The 21,074-nt window shown below is 48.1% G+C and overlaps 1 protein-coding gene across 1 annotated transcript in view; it reads right to left on the bottom strand.

Moving 5' to 3' along the window:
- Positions 1-21,074, bottom strand: part of LOC122385239 (calsyntenin-1-like) — a 128,463-nt gene that overhangs the window by 7,804 nt on the left and 99,585 nt on the right. Inside the window, exons 5-11 of the mRNA XM_043373371.1 lie at positions 18,491-18,637; positions 15,194-15,492; positions 14,658-14,814; positions 4,275-4,402; positions 2,528-2,705; positions 2,017-2,190; positions 834-966 (exon numbers count right to left, since the gene is read on the bottom strand). Of these exons, the coding sequence (XP_043229306.1) occupies positions 834-966; positions 2,017-2,190; positions 2,528-2,705; positions 4,275-4,402; positions 14,658-14,814; positions 15,194-15,492; positions 18,491-18,637 (1,216 nt within the window). The remainder of the gene's footprint in view (positions 1-833; positions 967-2,016; positions 2,191-2,527; positions 2,706-4,274; positions 4,403-14,657; positions 14,815-15,193; positions 15,493-18,490; positions 18,638-21,074) is intronic.

Below are 21,074 nucleotides of genomic sequence, written 5' to 3'. Positions count from 1 at the left end.
CAAACTACCTCCAGGCTCCAACTGCGCCAGAACACAATAACAAACCCATCAACTGACACCGGCAAAATGCCAGCAACCTCCTAAAATAGCCGTATGTCCCAGCTGCTTGGTTACTGACGATATTTCGGTGTTTGCCGTAACTCTTCGATCCTTTGGCCACAAATTTAGCCGGCGGCCTTCGCTACAAGACCTAAGCACTAAGCGGCTGGCGCCTGCTCAGTTGATGGGCATAACCTCAGAGATTGGCGGCCATCAATACATTGACTCGGTGGGTCGTTATTGGCGTATCACACCCGCACACCAGTCCTCCTGAGCGGACGCAGGCCGAACTGCGTCCCTCGCCAATGAATTATTGGAGGATTTTCTCGGCTCGCCGCCATTTTCACTGACTAAGCGGCACTTCGTCTGAGGGACTTACACGGCCAAAGGCTCTGGAGTTAATGACACTGCCCGACAATCGGCCTATAAAGCGAAATAAATGATGATCGGCAACATAAATTTGGTCACTGCGCTGAGGGAAGCAAACTCCTAAAAGGCCACTAAATATTTACCAGCCACTTAGCCAACAATACAGAAACTAAATAACGTCAGTTTTCGAAAAATTCCCTTGGGCAAAACTATCACCACCAGCAGGATTGTGATTAAAAATCAAACAGCATACCGAATCAAACTGCAACCCTCAATAACAGTGAGATCAATTCAAAGCCTATCAATTCGGTATTCATCTCCCACCAGCACCAGATACTACGATGGTTCTGGCCGCCAACCCACACAACACTAGCTTCACAGCTTCCGAATCACATGGGACCAGTGGACAGATTATCTGCACTTACACGAGGTTGGTGATGACCTTGAGGCCGCGCCGGCCGGCCGTGGGGAACTCGCGACTGTTGACGTAGGCGATCTTGCGGAACAAGCTCTGGATGTGGGTGCGGTTACTGCCTTCCACAGTGACCTCGGTCATGTCTGTTGAACAGGTCACACGAGGTCATACGGGGTCATACGGGATCAAGTACGGCCACATAAAAGTAACCCTACAAATTAAACCGTTTCAACATTAGTATATATAAAAATTAAACGAACATCATATGATCAAATCATTCATACAACCACTAACTTTTCAGCAAATAAGTCCTTTCCAGAGTCTAACGTTACATTTATCTATTATTCTGAGGCTGAACACCATATCTCGTGGTTGGCTCAGTGTCATCCGAACTCTACCACCATCCCACGGCCCACCACAGCCACGCTCCACCCACGGCCCATTTCGGATCCATCACCGCCCGCCCCTCCACACACACACAGGCCCGGGGCTCAATTCCCGCCTGTGTTTGGTTTACGGCCGACACCGACAGGCGGCGACGCACAGGCTGATTGAATGTCCGCCGAATGCGTGTCAAATTTCGGCAAAATGTTCTGCGAAAGGTGGGTGAAATATTCTGGAAAAGCTCCATCTACCTCTTTGTCTTAAGGTATTTTTGTTATTTAATTTATAAAACAGATGCTAAATAAGTAATGCGGCGAGGATGAAGTTATTCACGTCTGTTTCAGGAATTATAAAGACGACTCCCAAGTTGCCTTCGCTCCATCGAGCCAAATTGAAAAGTTCGGAATTTAATTCATTGAGCTGGAACAAATTGGCAGCCAGCGAAAGAACTTCTGTCGGAGTCTCTTATCGGGGCCTGCGAGTCGGCTGGCTGGCCGGACCCAGCCTCCGTATTATCGGCAGGAGAAGTGGAAATAGATGTGAAAGTCACCAGAAAAAGCGTATTAAGTGGCAAACTTCCAGACTGAAGAACCACACAGATTGCAAAACATCGATCATTGGCTACAGCCTGGTCAATTACCGAACATGAATGGATTGAAGCATAATAAATAGCCTGGCGCAAAGACCAGCAACTAGTTAAAGCATTAATATTTAAACTGATTAAAAAATATCCGCAGCGCGTTCCCCGCTACCCCCACCGTCCCCTACTCCACCGTTCCGTTATTGACACCTGCCCATCTGTGGCGTACCGTTGTTGGCGAGCAGCTCCATGCCGGGCAGCAGGAACTGCACGTCGGGCGCCTGTAGGGACTCGCTGCAACTGTGCAGACAGGAGAGCACCTCAGCCTTCTCGGTGGCGCCGCGCAGTACCGACAGACCCGCCATGTAGCCGTTAAAGATGTGCTTCATCCGCGACTCGGAGCCTGGCGAAACGGGGAGGGTTAGCGGTGAGGTCAGATCACTTCACGAGGAGGGATAATGGGAGCGTGCAAACGAACGGCTTGTGACTTGATTTTACACACGTATCGAGCGATTGAAGTTAAATGCCCAGGCAATCTAGAAAAACGAACTGATACCACGAAGTTTAGTTTCGCTATTCGTTTTTCGCAAAACACTGGTCGGCATTAAGTTACGCAAAGTTGAAACACAGCCAAAAGGTCCAGTGAAGTGATTTCCCCAGAAACTGACTCACCCTGCCAGCAGCCGCCCACATCCAGCCGAGTGGACAGGTAAGGTGACTTTCCCCACAAATAGACTCACCCTGCCAGCAGCCACCCACAGCCAGCCGGGTGGACAGGTCGGGCGCCGAGTGCAGGGGCCAGTCGTCGATGACCTCGTGCATCTGAGGCTCGACGGACACGGGCCGTCCGTCGACGGTCAGGGTGAGGTCCGGGTACTGCATACTCAGCGAGTAGTGGTGCCACTCGTCGTCACACACCTGTCGGAGAGAACAGGGGTCAGGGGTCAGGGGTCAGGGGTCAAGTTAGGGGTCAGAGGTCAGAAGTCAGGGTCGTTTCAACATGAGATACGGGAACAGAGGCCAGCCGAAAATCGCCATGACTGGTATCCTACGCTTCAGTCACCAGGCAAACAAGTTAGAAACCATTAGGAACGTCACTCTGTGGCACGGTAGTACAAGGTACTAAAACATTCCCAAAGGACGCCAGGTTGAAGTTATTCAGCTACGAAACCCGTCGAACATATCTTATATACCGCGCCTATTCGTCACCATATGCCATGTCACAATCATACATCAGCATGGATCCCTTATGCCAAACAATTCCCAAATGACACATCACAGGATAGCGCTGACCGTATCATAACCATCTACCTGTACATTACCCACCAGCTGGCGCAAAAACCACCATCGGCATTGCACCAGGGTCCAAAGGTCGGTGCGCTAATTTCGCCGCTGGGGCGCCATGTGCGTCACAAAGGTGATTTGTGACGTCACACGCCGCCATGATAGACGACGAGGGGTCAGGTCGATAACTCGGTAGGTCGAGTGGATGCGGGGTGATTGCTGGAAATAGGGCGGAGGGAGGGGATAAAAGGGAGGAAGGCAGTTTATTGTGAAAATGTATACGATAATTGGTGAGGTAAATTGGGTCCGCGAAGACAATCTTAAGGGCATCCAAGAACATCACAATCTCCCTTGACCAAAGATATGCCTCTTCCCAGTTACACCAAGCTCTATGCTGTTATAACAAAACTCTTCCGAAGCTCCGCGCTACAATTCTTCCCGTAGCATGAGCGAACTAGACAAAACCGACAAAAGTCGGCTCCACCTTCAGCCCCGCTATGGTCCCCTCCGCTGCCGCTGCCACACACTCTGGTCATTTCACGGGCCAGCAGCGCCCTTCATCACCACAAAACAGACCACGAAATCATCGGGCTGCGTTATGTCAACAGGCAATCGGCCTGAACACACTTGTGTTGCCCTCCCGAGGCAGCAAAATAGCTGGAAATATTTCCGCTCTGCGTGCTCGGTATTTACCCAAGTGCCACTCAGCCGAGTTAGTATTCAAAACAGACAGGTACAGAACAGAAGGCAGCAGTGTTTTTGCCTTCTGACACGGCACAAACAATGGTTTTGGCCAGAGTTTGCAGGGAACGTTGCCTAACAAATCACAGTCACAAGGACAGCGCCGGACGGCAGCAGCGGCAGCCCGACACCAGTCCACCACACGGACAATCAATGTCCTGATCCAACAACTGAAATCAATAGGGCCATTATCGGTCGGCCGAGGAGGGCGGGTGATCGCAGGGTAAGTCCACAGACCGACGTTCTCGGCTCGCAGCTGTCTTCCCCGATCGGCTTTGAGCAGATAATGACGGTCGTTTGCCTCCCGGTGATCGGCTTTGCCCGTCTTCTCAGGCAAAGGCGATCATCTCCATGCTCACTTTTCCGAATACATAAAAAGGAGCACACATACATAAGTAGTTTGCCTAGTAAAACGAGCGCCTAAACAAACGAAAAAGACGAGCGGTGATTTTCGATACTGACCTGCGGGATCTGCCAGCGCCACTCGGCCGGTGAGAATGTGTTGAGGTTGGCCTCGTCGTACTCCCGTCGCAGCAGCATGATCAGGTGGCAGTTGCGGATGAACAGCGCATAGTGGTGGCGGTTCATCCCTGAAACAGATCGCATTCAGCTGGTTAAAACAGAACCAGGCACTGCACTGGTCGGGGAAAGGACCGGTAGGAATCAGGACCTATTTTCTGCAATGATATTAATTTACTTGTATAGCGAGGCAGGTGTGCTGGTGAATAGTTTTGCTTAGTTAGTTATGTAGTTTTCCTTTTTAAAGTGGCGCTTTGAACGTACTGTCCAAAAGCTTCCATATGACCTATGTGCTCGGGTACATTTTCAGCTCACAATGGCACCAACGTGACAGAGCAAGGCTAGGGAAACTTTGCAGTACTCTGTCTGTATTCCACTTTCCAACATTTCACAAAGCTTCAAAGGCAACGCGCTCTGCAAGACTACCTCACCGATTCCCTTGCCTGAAGCACGTTTTTCACTTAGGCTCCTCGATCTCCACGCAAACTTTCCGAAAGCATCGAATGTCAGCCCAGTGCGATAGCTAGGGTTGCACTGTCTGACGCAAAAAAAAAAAAACGGTCAAATCCCAAGCAAACCGGTGAAGACTGGTAGGCATGAGACATCAGTGTGCATATTTATATACATACACCGTGAGTGCACCTATCTCCGCCGGATTTATTTTCATATAGCTCAGGCAAGCAATACCACACCATTAGCAGCCTAGCGTACTATTTTTACTGATATACATAAGGTTGTCGTCGTTGTCTTAGACGCTAACCCAATCTCACTTACCATAACATAATTCTCCAGATAACAAAAGGTAAAGTTCGATACGAATTGAGCCAACAAATGTTAAATCCCTCCTCCCCCTGCGCTGAGCCCCGTCGTCCCGGTGTATGGGCTGCAGGCGCGCCTTGGTGGCCGGCCGGCGCGGTGTATGAGCTGGCGTGCCTCGGTGGCCGGCCGGTGTGGCGGCGCGCCCGATCACTGCAGCGATTGGCCCGCTCCCGTGGGAAGTGCCCGTCAGAGTGAGGGCCTCTGTCCGGCGCCGGACGCTGTTTTCGTGCCGGTGTGATACGATGGCGTGCCGCCGGCCCGCCAGGAGCGCCACACAATCTGGCCGGCCGGCCGGCCCGCCCCCGCGGCAGACAGGTGTTTGCCGACACCGTGACGGGGGCGGATGAGAGCGGAACCGACGGATAGACGGACGGACGGGAAAACAGCATGGCGATACACATCCGCGGTGAAACTGATACAGGGAAAATTGGCTCTGCTTCGAGTCTCTAGCATTTTCTTAGAAGGTGGAATCGAGAAAAGGCGTTATGTTTACAGCGACTGATGGATATTATGCACATGTGTATCGTTTTGTAGAGTCAATCCCGTTCAAGTGGCAAACAGTGTTCCAGTTCATCCAGGCGTCCAAAAACAACCAAACATAATCGAATTCCCAGTCGATACAGATAGTGTTTTCATTCTCGTTCTTTCCTCGTTTTCCGAGTCTTCTCGCGTTCTGTATGTTCTGTTCCTCAGGAATTCGACTTACGACAACCCTCGCCTGCTCTTCTGCCTCGGGCGTGGTTGGCGGCGGCGCTGGTCCTCGCGTTGTTGGCGGCGGCGCGCGTCTCGGTGCTGTTGGCGGCGGCTCTAGTCTCGGCGCAGCTGGCGGTGGTGCTCGTCTCGGCGCAGCTGGCGGTGGCGGCGGCGGCCTCGGTGGCGCAGGAGCTGCTTTCTGGCGCAGTAACTCATAAAATCACGATCACGTTCTGTGACTTGACAAAACGGTATTATCCCTCCACTCCTGCCCCCGCTTCCTTTTCAGCGTTCCAAAAAAGAAATGCTATGATGCTCTAAAGTTCCTGTCATTCAATTGCAGAGGGTTAGGAGGCCAGGAGAAGAGGCGTGACGTGTTAGATTATTTGCGAAATCTTAATTACGATATATATTTTTGCAAGACACTCACTTAACCAAACGTAATGAATATGCCCTTTAAAACCCTATGGGCATGAAAGGCTATCATGCTTTTGGACATTTAATAGCAGAGGTACATCGGTTCTATTCAGCCCCAGGCTCCAATACGAAGCATAAAACACCAGGAATTTTGCCCAAAGGGAAACTTTGCATACTTATTTGCACAATATTTGCAAACACTTTTACATTCATCAACATTTACGGTCCGAATGACGACCAGCCAGTATTTTTTTATCGCATTAATCAGCGTCTAAATGACTTTCAAACGACAACTAATCATCGGTGGCGATTTTAATTTCGTTCTCAAGTCCAGCGAGACTCAAATTATCACAGGCAGAATAACCCAAGAGCGAGGATGTTTTCGTAAAAACAATAGAAGAGCACGGGCTCATTGACGCATGGATCGAGCTGAACCCGAATAAAAAGGCATTTACCTTGGTCTAAACAAAATCTCACAAATTTGACGACCTAGATATGTTTTTTATTAGCGACCAACCTCAGAAATATTGCCAGTCTCGAGTTCCATGCTCGCCTGGCTATCGTCAGAACCACAGTATGATTACCTTACACATAACTATGTTCCGCAAAGGAGAAGAGGCCCGCGCTTGTGGAAGTTTAACGACTCTCTGAGGCCTGTTTCACTAACAAATAAAACTTGTATTTACAAAGAAAAAGCTTGAGTTTACAAGAAATAATTACCAACATTTGAGATTTGGATTTCACGAAACCTTTGAACATGAATTTTGAGTTTAAAATTTGCAAACTTTTTTACAAGAAAAAGTTTGCTCGGAAAACATGGGAATCGCAAACTTTCTGTTTCACGAAGACCAAAAACTTGAAAGAAACATCGTAATTACAAACCTGAAATTCCAGTGGTCCTGACGTTCGGAATTTTGATACTTTTGTGCAATAATGCAAAAACAGTCATATATTTAGAACAACTATGCTTTGTTGAGTCTTTCATGCTCAATTTTCACTTAGCACACACATTAAGAAGCAAAATAATCGGTATTAAAATATCGTCAAGTTTTGTCATCGCGCGCCATAATTGCATTCAACAGTCTTCTGCTGTCAATGTTTTGCGTGTTATTTTTTACAATAATGGACAATGTGAATTATCATTTATATCTTTTTCCAACAGCATCATTAAATATAATTTAATTAGGCAACTTTTGACATGAATACTAGACAATATTTGATACAAGAAGCAGTATCTTTAACATGCTATAGTTTGATTAGAAAACTTTTTACTGTTTTTTACTGTTTACAAGTTTATTTGCAAACATTTTCTTATCGGAGGTGCCACTGGCGATGAAGCTTAGTGAAATCGGTTTTTACGTAGTTGGTAAAAATACTTATGAATTGTAAACTACAAACACTTGTAAATACAAGTTTTTAGTGAAAACAGGCCTCTGATTGCAGATGCTTCGTATGACAAAATCGTCAAAGATCTAATAGTGAATGTAATTGGTCAGTATGCAATACCGGTCTATTCGGAAAAATACATGTCTGATACAGTTAACGTCGAATTCAATTCAGTTTACAATAAATGATAATCTTTTTATGAAACGTTACTTATGCTAATTCGCGGGGAAACTGTGAAATATCAAGCAAAGGGCTCGAAAATACAGAGAAAAGGAAACAAAAATCTGCAATGAAATAATGTCAATCCGAAAATCGCTAAACGATTATCCGAATCCAGAAAATCCTTAAACGTTTAGAAGATAAACAAAAGGTTCTGGAAGAACTGCGTAAACCAAAAATTCAGGGCCACATTACTAGATCCAGGTTAACTGGCATGAAGAAGGCGAAACATGCTCGAAATACTTTTTGTCACTCGAAAAGAGAAATTCAACGAGAAAAAACAATTAATGCTCTTAAAACGAACGACGGTGTTATCACTGATAAAGAAATGATACTCAAATATTTTTCAGATAACTTGAGAAATAAGTACAGTAAGAACAGTAACAATGCCAACCCTAATGAATACTTACAAAACAACATAACATGTAAGCTTTCAAACGAGCAAAGTCGTGCGTTAGACGAACCAATATCCTTTAATGAACTGCAGTTAGCCCTAAAAGTATAAGAGTAGAAGAGTGGTAAAACACCAGGATCAAACGGCTTTACGCAGTGGCGCGGGAACCGGGGGGGCTAGGGGGGGGGGGGGGCTGAGCCCCTCCAACTTTTCGGCTGGGGGGGGGGGGCTCGTAATGTATTTGAGCCCCCCAGCTGGAGGAATCGAAATCGGAAATCTACCAACACAATTTCATAGATTCATACATAGGCGCGAGAAAGTAATCTTGGGCGCGGGAACCGGGGGAGAGGGCAGTGGGGGAAGCTTGCCCTCACAACTCTGGAGCCGTGGGGGCGGTGCCTCACATCTTTTTATGAGGCCAGGAACCGTTGGGGCAGCTTGTCCTCCCCAAATTAGGGGTTGTGAGTCACAAAGAAAGAAAGCATGTAAGTGAAAAAATCTACCTATTTTACTGACTCGGCAACTCATTTGGCAGCTTAAAACCTTTATTCCAGGTTGCCAAAACGGTAGTTCTTCACTCAGCTGAGACGGAATACCTATCTCACTTTTTTGCAAATATTTTCTTCTTTTTTTTCGTTGAAAAGGCCAAGGTCTGAAAAATAAGTGGGCTAAAACCGATGAGAAAACTAGATTTGGGGGTACCCTAGGTTGATCTCTATGATGGTTCAGCCCCCCAGTCTGGAAGAAGTTCCCGCGCCACTGGCTTTACGGCCGACTTCTTCAAACATTTCTGGTCATATATTGGTTGCTTTCTGTACAGAGCTTGGTTAGAAAGATTACAAGAGAATAAAAATTTGGTTACTCATAATGAAAGCATTGTAACTCTCATTCCCAAGCCCGGCGTCGCCCCAGACTCTCCAAAAGGTTGGAGACCGATATCGCTCCTCAACGTTGACTTCAAGATAATTTCAGCTGCAATTACGAACAGATTAAAAACGGTTATTCACACAATAGTTTCGCCCACCCAAACAGCGTATATCCCTGGCAGGTTCATAGGTGAAAATACTCGTTTATTGTACGATGTTATTGAACATTTAAACAGCACAAAAGATGCTGGCATCATCATGGCAGTAGATTTTGAATCGGCATTCGATACAGTAGATTGGGAGTTTTTGACTGAGGCCTTTAAAAAGTACAACTTCGGCCAATACTTCCGGAAATTAATAAGTGTTCACTATTTAAATCCAGACCTGAATTCGCGGATAGTACTAGAAGGAAGCCTCGGGTCAAAAATAGCTATGAGTAGGGGTATCCGTCAAGGTGACCCAATTTCTGGTTATTTGTTTGACTTAATAATGGAGCCCCTCGCAAATCATTTAAAATGTTCCACGCGCTTTGAAGGAATTCGTATAGGCAGTCTGGAGGTAAGAATCTCTCAGTATGCGGATGACCTTATAGTCTGCTCAAGTCCGGATTCGAACTCATTAGAAGGTGCGTTGCATGAGCTAAATGAGTTCACGAGAGTGAGCGGTTTGAAAATAAACGTGCAAAAAACGAAATGCCTACCAGTTGGTGAGGTTGACTCAAGTGCTATAGTTAATCTCGGACTGAGCACCGTGAGCCAACTTAAGGTGCTTGGTATACTGTTCAGCAATTCAAATCAAAATATTTCATCAATTAATGTGGAAACGATTCTACCAAAGATAAGTAAAGAAATAGCCCAATGGAACAGAAGAAACCTAACATTAATTGGGAAAATAACTGTTGTAAAGTCATTGTTGGTTGCAAAACTTGTGCATGTGCTAACAGCCTTACCTAACCCCAGCGACGAGGTTCTAAGAAAAATTAACAGTATCCTTTTTCGCTTTGTTTGGAATAATGGACCAGATAAAATCAAAAGGTCGTGGCTTGTGCAAAATTACGAGTGCGGGGGACTAAAGATGATCGACGTTAGATCATTTTTGTCCAGCCTGAAGTCAACCTGGGTAAAAAGGCTCTACTGTGCCGACAGTCAGGTGACATGGGCAAACATTGCTAAACTAAAACTACCCCCAATAGAAAATCTCATATGCTTCGGATCAACAAAGCTAAAAGAACTAGAAAAAAGGACTAGGAACAACTTTTGGAAAGACGTAGTAAGAGAATGGGCAAATTTTTCTGCCGCCTACGTACCAGATGGAGACGAAATTCTTTCCGATAAGATATGGTTTTCGGACAACACTAAGTACAAAAAGACCTTTGTGAGAGATTGGGACAGAAAAGGGCTGCGGTTCATAGCGGACTTGTTTTGCAAAGAGACAGGCTTACTACACAGAAGGGAACAAATCAACTCCATGTATAATATACAAATGACGTTCTTATGCTACTCTTCTCTTATGAGGAGCATACCAGCTGACGTTAAAAACGTAAAACAACGGATAGAGGCACCAGTTCTACCTTTCAAAATTGCGTTACTTTCCGAAAAGTCAAAAATATCGAAAATACTTTACAAAAGCCTTGTCACGGCACTCTACACGAAACAAAGAGAGAGACCATCTAAAGTAGAACAAAAGTGGGTGAGAGATGTGGGAGACATGCACTTTGGCACAATGAGACATACGCCTCTCAACCAAAAATAGTTATTTGCAAAGCTTTCATTTCCGAACAGTGCACCGAATAGTAGCCACGAATACATTTTTATATCGTATCGGAAAAGCGGACAGTCCATTATGCACTTTTTGTGAAATGGAAGATGAAACTCTTTACATGTGTTGTGGAGCTGCGATGTGGTGCAGCGCTTTATTAAAGAGGTTGAAGCACACTTAACATCCACATTTAGCATTGTTTGAATGTAAAAAAAGAAACATGGTTCTTCCCTCGTCTCCCGAGCGAAGATAGGTTGAAAATATTGATAATAACATTAGCTAAACGTATGATATTGCGCTCAAAGTATATAAACGTCCCCCCTAGCATGTCACTATTTTTGTCACTACTGAGAGCTGAAGCATCAGTAGAGAAGAACGCTGCCGTCAGGCGGCAGACTTTAGATAAACACGAGACCAAGTGGGGCAGATTAGCTGGCATTCTTGAAGAATAAATCAGAATTTAGCAGCAAAATTTAGCGGATTTCCTGCAACATTTTCCCGAATTCAAAACTTGCATACACCTATCACCCCCTCCCCTCCTCTTCCTACCCCCCCCCCCCGACCTCCACCCCTTGCCCATATTATCACTTCACCCACTGATTCGGCCCCACATTATGTGTTCGTAACCGTCCCTTGGACGCTGCCGAGCCCGTGTGGCCGTCGCCGCCGCAAGCTAGCCCGCTGGGCCTGTGTCGCCGCTGCCCTCGCTGGGATGATGTCGCCGCTGCCCTCGCTGGGGCTATGCTGCCGCCGCCCTCGCTGGTGGCGTGTCGCCGCCGCCCTCGCTGGGCCCGCGCTGCCGCCCACCTGTCGGTAACCTCTATCCTTGCGCAATCTGATTTGTGTCAGCTAAGGCTTAGATGTACGCTTGTAGGCTTAGATGTACTCTTTTGGGCTTAGGTGTACGCTGGTAGACTTAGGTACAGCCCTCAGCAGACTGCGTGGTAGGTATTCTTTTTTCGACAAAACCGGCGATAACTCAAAGGCTATGTTATCAGTCGGTCGGAACTCACTGCAAATAGATGCGCTATGCTCCACTTCTTCGATTAGGTCCATCACTAGACAAAGTATACGCCTTGTGTGGCAACAAAATGCAAAAGTCTGTTTTGGGGGCAAATATAAACTTTTGGATTTTGTTGCCAAACTGGATAGAAAATGAACACGATGATAATGCCAATCTAAGGTGCGAAGTCTCGCGCGTCATACTGTTACGATTTCCGAGTGACCGATGGCATAGTATTCGCGTTATTCTCGGTTTTGTCGAAAAAAGAATACCTACCACGCAGTTTGCAGAGGGCTGTACATGCGCCTGTAGGAGGGAGCAGAGCTGAATGCCGCTGAGGGCGGTTTAGCCCACGACTGCTCTCTGTGTCAGCAGGCATGGTATTTATAAGGACACAGTCACCGGTTGCGGACAAGGGGCAGTGCCGGTAGACTATCGTACGAAAATGTTATCATTCCATCTTCCATAAGTTTGTTGCTGGCAGTCTCGCGAGTCACGTGCGGGAATCTCGCGCGTGTGACGTCGTCACATACTGCGCCGCGTCAGTCCAGCGGGCGGTCCGTAAGAGGCGCCTGACGTCCGTGATGTGCGCACAAAGTGCCTGCGTCGCCCGGTGATGTGACGTCTGTTGATGATATCGAACGAAGATGGACTGGTCTCACCGTGTGTACTGATGGAACAGACGTGGTTCTGTGCGGTCGCGGAACTGATGGTGGGAATGATGTTGATCGTGTGGTGTGGCGATTATGATGGTCGTGATGGTCATGATAATAAAATTTAAAAAAAAAGTCGATACAGATAGAGCCTGATCTACTTTGTTCATCCCAACGGGCGACACTGTTGAAAACAAACGTAGTTCAACAGCTTCGTCGAAAGACACGGAAACAAGCCCATTCAATCTCACAGACCCCGGGCCAGGCCGGCCAGTGTCATCCCTCCGGGACAGGGACAGAACTGAAGGCTGAAATCTGAAGCCAGTACTGGACTGGAGCTGGTGTAGGGTTTGGGATAGAGCTAGAGCTACGGCCAGCCCCAAGGCTGAGGTTGGGGCTGAGCTGAATGAAGCTAAGAACTGACGCGGGTGCTTGCTTGGTCTGTCTGGTAGAACAAGTGTGGGATATGATCTGAAAACTGTACGACAAAGATGGCCTACCGCCACCACCCTCTCGTCCCCATCGCTCCTTTCTCCGATCGACGGCCATCCGGAGCAGCTGATTAGCGGTCTATCGATCAAACAGAGTGGTGACCTTTGCCCACATACAGAGCGGTCGGCGCTAATGTCCCGGGCCGGGTCCGATGGGGAGGGAACAATCGAGGGGGGGGGGGACGTTGGGCGAGGCGGACATTACTTTGATAGTCAACTCAGAGCAGGTAGGGAAGTGGGAGGGAAAGAAGTTTCGAGGAGCCACGAAATATTCAACTGGGTGAGCTTGAGAAAGGTAGAAAACGCAATGTAGCCGAACCAGGGAAGAAAGGTAAGGAAGCAATGAGGAAGGCAACATTCTAAATTACTCTTGTCCCTATATTATTTCTCTTTTCCCTCTTTTCCTCCCTCCCTCTCTCCTCTCTGCACCTCTCTGGCGCTGATAACGCTGCAGCGCCATAGAGCTCTCCGTCTACTCAACAGACACCAATCACCAAATCACCGACGTCAGCTCTGGTGCGCGGGCCGCGGCGCCGCCGTCCGATGTTATCAGCTACCGGACGGTGGAGCACTGACGTGGCAGAGAGGCGCCGGGGGTGCGAGAGGGGAGGGGGAAGAGAGGGAGGGAGGGGGGGGGGAGAGAGAGAGAGAGAGAGAGAGAGAGAGAGAGAGAGAGGGAGAGAGAGAGAGAGGAGGCAAAGAGAGAGCGAGAGAGGGGGACAGGCGACATAAACATTGAAACACTAATGATTCAAAAAGTAAAAACTTCACAGAGCACCAAGAGGTTACACAAAAACCTCTTCCTTCAATGCCTGGTCACCGCATATTCTGTTTGCCCGTCTTTCACTTACTGCGCGGCAAACAACTCCTGGCGGCAGTCAGAATATGATATCCTGTCTCACCCGTGAAAAAAAAACAGTTTGCAGCTGTCGGACTCATTTCAAACCAGCTAGCCTAGAGGCCATTGCGTCAGCGCTTTCAGAACTATTGTATGCTGCGCCGTCTCATATGGCGGAGAATCAACAATAACATGCTTCAACGGCCGACCGGAGGAAATGTATTCGCGCGTGGGGCAAATTGAATCTATTCGGGCCGGCGCCACGGCTGGAAATGAATAGCGAGATCCTCCTTTATGATCCGACGACTGATATTAGCGTTGTACCATTGATGTAGCCAGCTCACAGAAACGACCGTAGGTACTGAAATAAGCACTGGGACGGATGTGGGATATCAGGCTTCGAACGTACAATTACCGGAGCCGTTGAGCCTTTTTGCGTTTGACTCTGGGTTGTTTTTAGCAGTTTCAAGCGCGGGGAAACTGAGTAGCCTCGAAAACACGCAACTTCTAAATGCGTCTCTCATTTGCGCTTGTATCACAGATGAAAGAATGGGAAATTTCACCTGATATCCTGCAGAGATAACAGGATGTGGAATTTGACGTAATATCCTGTACCGTGTCTCATATACCATCAATATCTCCTTTATATCGTATTGTCCACATCCCACACTAATATGAAAAGCTGATAAAAAGCTCCCGCCAGTATAAACTACAAGCACACATTTCCAACCCCGGCTTCGATGTTCTTTTGGTAAAAGTCATTTTCAGTATACCCGTCTGCCCACTTACTGTGATCGTCGGCGTTGCAGAGGACGTGCTCCTTGACGTGCTTGTCCTGGCCGGGGTGGTCGGCGTGCCGCAGCCAGACCGAGATGGTGAACGTGTTGCCCAGCTGGGGCTCCATCACCGACGGCGGCACCACCACCGCCGTGCTCGTGCCGTCAAACTGGGGACGCGGGGAGTGGGGAGTCGTCAAACTGGGAGACACAGTGGGCAGGGGCGCGGGACATCAAATGCAATCCACGGATCAACGTATTGGGGATAATCATTGAGTGTAAGAAAGGGCGGGTCGCATTGGTGAAATAGTTAGACAATAGTTAGAAATAGTTAGACAGAAAGGGTCATCAAACCTGGATAGTGGATACACGGTACAACACACATCTCAAGCGATTTAACTGGAGGACGAGAAATGTCGTCAATCGTCATCGATGAGTTCAAACTGGATGAAAAAACAAATTCTGTTTTCCAGTGATAGCATGCAACTACTTTATAATCGAATCAACTCATTCTCCTTTCATCCCACTCTCTCCTTCCCTCCCGCTCACCTGGAACACCTCGTCGGACTCGTGGCCGTGATCCCGGGGCAGCGGCCGCGTCCACTGGCTCTCCGCTGTCGGCGACGGCAGCAGGTCCACCGCGCGGGCGTCGGCGCCGCACAGTCGGCGCTGGTTCTCCACAGAGAACGTGTCCCGGTCGCAGCCCTTGCCGATGTGAGACGTCTGCAGCGAGATCTTGCTCTGGACGCGGTCGACGGCGCAGGGGACCTCGCACATGTCCAGCGTGGCGTCCGGGAACAGCGCCACGGCGCCAGAGTTGGGCGCGTACTCCACGTGTTCGGGCAGATCTGCCGGGGGGGGGGGGGAGCGACCGTCAGTCGACGTAGGGTCCTACACACATGATGTGGAACACTGCAATGACTTGTAATTCATTCAATCTTGAAGCGAATGCCACATAAGCCGGCAATAAGCCGTGCCGTGCCGGCTTCAGCTTTGCGGATTCGGCACAGAATAGGCTGTACCGCAATACAGAAGCGTATGCGGCACAGCATAACTGGCAGGCGCCCTCACTGCTGCCATCTAGCGTCAGATGTATAAGTTACTCGAATCACTTGGTTTCTTCTCGCATCGATATCGCTCGGATTTCGCAAGAAACAGGTTATTGAAGAAAACTGCCCAGATAGAAATCATAACTGGGAAAAACAGACTTAATTGCATAATGCTGATATAGGTAATGCATGTTTTTATGCCCGAGGAATCCGATTATAACGAGTAACCGTCATCAAATGACCGTCATTTTTGGGCATTAGATCAGAAAATCGGGGTTAAATCGTGTCATCAATCCATCATATGTCTTTAGCGCAGTATCCAACCAAATGAGCTATATCTGTCGCCCGGGAGACCAGCCAAGCGCCTGCCGGCCCAGCCAGCCAAGTAGAGAGCTCTCCACTCCCCAGCTTGATACTGAATAGCTCCTTTACATGATATGCGCCGGTACTCTGGGGAGCACCGTATAGGTCCTACCGGACCCGGGAAAAGATCACCTCTTCTCCTTTTCCTCATCTCCTCTATTTTTCAGCTCACCCTCCCGTCCTTCGACGGAAATGTATCGTTCGATGTTGACCGACAAAGGCGGATGGGAGAAAGCGATGCAGGGGAGGGGGGGGGGGGGTGTCGAGATAGGGTGCCGGAGGGATGTATTGCTGACGGAGGATGATGGAAGAGGAGGATCAGTATCGCCATAAACGGACCAGTAACAGTGGCTGAACAAGACCGAAAGGAAGGCTTATGAAACAAAGAAATTAAAATCGCGATTGACGTTTTTTTCCAACACGGTTACTGTTGCCCGGTAAATACATGTTTCTTTTGATGTCTGATTTTACACTCTCCCCCGAGATGGAGCAACCACTACGCTCTGAGCCGCCACCTGAGCGGTGCCATTCTGGGCGGATGGGAGCGGCGGGGCTGACACGGGACGGACATTAGGGCTGGGCGCTGGGCCGGCGGCGGTCCCAGCTCCGGCATCGACCCGCGAAGCCGCACCCGGACGGCTGATTCGGACCGGCACCTGCTAACAGCCGGATTCAGTGGGTCCCCGAGCGGCCGCGCCGCCGCTCACTGCCGGCTTCATGGCCGCCGTAATCATGTGTTCGTCCTCGGACCCGGTGAAGAGGCTGCCTCGGCGACGGGTGCGCCGGAAATGAAGGCGGTTTTGAGACGCTCCAGACCAGATGCAGCCACAGGAAAACGAGAAAACGTGAGGAGAATAGAGGCGGATGGACTGTATCGAGCTTGTGGGTCATGTCGGAAATAAAATCCGCCTTATAATTCCGTCCAGTACTCAGTAAATTTGCGGAATATTTCGAACTCATCCCAGCAATATTTACTCATACCGACTTGATTGGTCGTCGATGCCTATGCAATGCATGCATGCGGGCAATATGACAATCGGTACATGATAATTAATTTCACAAACTTCTATGTTCTTGAGTCATGTTTAAAACATGCCAGCATCCGCATGAACGGAATGGATAACTGCATAGAAGACGGCCTTAGCCTGAGGCTAATAGATACGGAATGTTACGGCAACAATATTTAGAACACCTACTTAAAGATTGAACATTTGGAACATCAATTCAACTTATCTGAAGCTAGGCCTTATTCCAAACTGATTTCATTACAGCATGGCCCGCTGTACCATAAAGATCTTACGCTGTACCCGTTCCCCTTGTCGCGCATTTGAATGCAACTGGCGAGCTGGCGGGTCTTCATGTATACAAATGCCTTCCATACGGCACGCCAACAAACTGATGCTTATGAATGGCTTCATTCGTGGCGCAATGTTTCTATTACACCGCCGCTATATATCTCGGCGGCATTTCGAAGCCAATGAGCAGAACGATGGCGGTGGCACTAGACATTTCCGGGTGGAATATTCCCACTGGGTGAACGAGACGCGGCCATCAGTGCTGTAGGGCCAGCAGACCGTATGTGGTGACCCAGGCCTCCCAAGGCTTCAGAGACCTCCAGAAATTCCGTGACCCTTTACTGAAAGACGTAGATTGTGGTCGTGTACGGGTTGCAGCGGGGGTGTGTGACAGGCTTTGGACGGGGGGATTGAACAAATACGTGACGCATTAATGGTAATGTCGCATGACTGGATAATAAATCCTGTTGTCGAGATCGGTCTTGATAGCTGGGTCACATTTTACGCTCTAACGAAAGCTCTCGATCGGCCGTGCACAACAAACTGCAAAACTTGCGATCCTCGATCAACATATGATAAATATCGTATGCGTTCAGCGAGGATAAATTCACAACTTCTCCTTATATACGTACGCCAACTTTTCTAGTCGCCGCTTCCAAGTTCTGTCATTTCTCATATCCGTCCGACACCCGATCAGTTCTCGGACGAGACACCTCGATCAGGGTTTGACACGGACACTGACACCGACACGTGACACGCTGATGACACGCGGCCCTCGGTGATCGCCGACACGCTGTCCGGACACGAACGATCGACCAGGGAGCCGTGTCAGCCTCAGCCGCGCTGCCGCGGCGAGTTACAGGCGGTCCACATCACCGACAGACAATGCTGGCCGGAGGAGCGGGCTCGCCCGGCAGAGGGGGACGGACTTGTATACCGCAGGGTGATAGGACGGTGAGCTTAAGAGGATTGAGCAGATGGTTCGGGACGCGTTCAAATGATTTCCAAAGAATTTCCAAAGAATTAAAATATTTTCACACAATGTTGTCGGTACACTTAAATAAAGTGCCAGTAAAATAATGGATACCTATTTTCTGGCAGTACCGTAAGCTGAAGTAAGCAAGAGTAAGTTGTCTCACCTTTCCACCCGAGGTGGCAGACGCGGTTGACCTTGATGGTGACGGTGACCTTGTCCGACATCTTCATTCCGCAGTCGTAGGCCACGATGAACAGAATGTGGTTATGAGACTTCTCATAAGAGAGCGGCTCGGTGTTCCGAATGGTGCCTGTAAACAATGTCAGAACACAGTGTTAAAACACAGCACACTAAGCTCATAATGGGCTCACTCATTTGCAAACTAGCAGCTTAATCTAATTCCCAGCGTCATTCCTTGGCAGCCCACTCGACCGTCCTAATCTGGCACTTCATTCCTCACCAGCTAGTGTGTCACATAAAATACCAGCTCAACGGAACAAAGTGGCGTCTAAGTGAATTTAAGATAAAATGAACCCAGCGCCAGTTAATTATGTCATGCTAATGAGTCAAGATGACCAGATAAAACGGCCTACGCATGATCCGTTCATTAGCATATCGGCAAGACTGATAGCAGTCTGTGCTAAACTTAAAGTCCCGATACGGCAAGCAGTGACCATTAAAACTCTGCGCTAAAGTGAGAGCTTAAAGGGACTATCCCACCTTCTAAAATGTTGTTAAAACCAGTTAAATTGTGCCTGACTTTATAGATTGGATGACCAGGAACACGGTTCTGGCGTTTATTTTTCATTAAACATCTTAGGCTTCCCATATTCAAAACACAAACTTTCAAATATGTGACGTCACAGCCCAAAATTACCTCCTTCCCCAGGCCACATTACTATCATAAAGCTTTTTACTCTGTAGGCACCACAACAAAGTTCAGACCAAGTTTTAAGCGATTTTTCAACGAACAAACCCATTTAAATCAGAATGACTAAACGAGGTGACGTCACACTAACGGTCGCTCCATGTTGAAGATAGGGCCTTGTACAAGGCCCATTTTCAAATGAAGGGAACGAATTTCTTCAACACCAAGAGGCCGCGGGGGTTGCAACCTAGATAGATAGTGGTTTCTGAACCTCGCCGCAAACTTGGCTATCTCAACTCAAACCCCATGTTAAAGGTGGGATAGTCCCTTTAACGCACAGCCCACTTCCCAGTCATCCAACGGAAACAATCCTTTTTCGTAAGTTCGTTGGTCTATCGGTGTCCATCCCAAACCAAGCGCTTTCGTCAATTTCATCAAAATTTCCATAACGCACACCACCTTTTCAGACCCCCGTAGAGGCTTCCAAAGACCTTCCCTGCCACCTTAAAACGCCATCAGGCTAGCAAAGGCCACATCTCATAGTCCATCATCATCCGCATTCGTCGTTTATCATCTACACCGTTTCCGTAACCCCCAAGACAACAGCACAGCCCAGGGACGCCCCGTCGACCCGACTCAACAGGCTGTCTGTCGTCGGAAGCGTCGTCCGACATATTGAGGTACCTCCGACGGCAGCCTGTGTTTGACGACCGTCCAAATGGCCGCGTCAGTGACAGACACATACAAACAGCAGTCGACAGAGACGCGACGTGAAGGCCGTGGCTAGGTCATCGGGCGCAGAGACAGATTTAAAACTTGTAAAATATGGGCATCTGCTGGTCACTGGCCTGAGGTCTTATTTCGGAAATAATAGCGTAAAATCACACATTCGCTTGAATATAAGCGATGTTGCAAGGTACCGAAACAGCACTTACAGCAAGGCAACTCATCCCAAAATAGACTGACGAAAACACAACCATATCCATCCATATAGCAGGTGAAATTCAATTCTCCCACAGACTGCTATTTCCAGCTGAACTAAACGTCCCAGGCAGCTCCACTTAGATTCGGATCCCGTTAATTATGCAGAACGCGATAAGGCAGACGCACCATCGCTTTGAAGCTGTGAAGCTCGCAACTGTCAATGCCCTAGTGTTTTGCTCCTTTATATGTGTGCCCATTTCCAACTAAGATTTCCAGATGTCAAATTTAGACCCAGTAGGCACTTGACTTGCATAGTCATTAAAATATTTTGTGCAGAAAACACCCCTCGATAGTAATGTCGTCTACAAAAAAAATAATAAGCCGGGCTCGAACCACCATCCTGCAGCATATAGGTACTGTGTCTCCAGCACAAGTTGCTCTCAAGTCGCTCGCAAAACAGACTCACTCGAAGAGTTGAGAAGTTTGACGCTCACCTCGTAAGGCACACACGCGTCAGCCGTGACTCGCCAAGGACATCTTTGATTGGATCGGGCTTAATCTCACGCCTGGAAATTGCACGCTGAACTAATTTCAGATCGGAGAATGACTTTAGGACAGAAACCAATTAGCCGGTTGGTGTCTTTAGGAGGCGATCGCCAGATAAGATATCGGGGTGAGCCCAATTCGATTCCAACGAAATGACATCATCACTAATGTACATTGGCTCGCTTTTAAAAACATTCCTTGTCCTCTAAATATTATTTTCGATTGCCTGTTTAAACTTTGCAAGATAAAAACTGAAATCCTTTACTTTCAACATAAATTAATACATATCAAATCATCGAATAAAACAAATATGAAGATCCCAAAAAGCCCATGAATATGAGAAGTCTTAGGTGGCTAGCCCTTTCAGTGGGTAAAGCCTGGCGCACTACATGCCATACGGACCACGCTT

The sequence above is a fragment of the Amphibalanus amphitrite genome, unplaced genomic scaffold (genome assembly GCF_019059575.1).
Source record: "Amphibalanus amphitrite isolate SeventyFive unplaced genomic scaffold, NRLGWU_Aamphi_draft 000212F_arrow, whole genome shotgun sequence".
NCBI classification, from domain to species: domain Eukaryota; kingdom Metazoa; phylum Arthropoda; class Thecostraca; order Balanomorpha; family Balanidae; genus Amphibalanus; species Amphibalanus amphitrite.
This window is presented reverse-complemented; position numbering and strand designations above follow the sequence as displayed.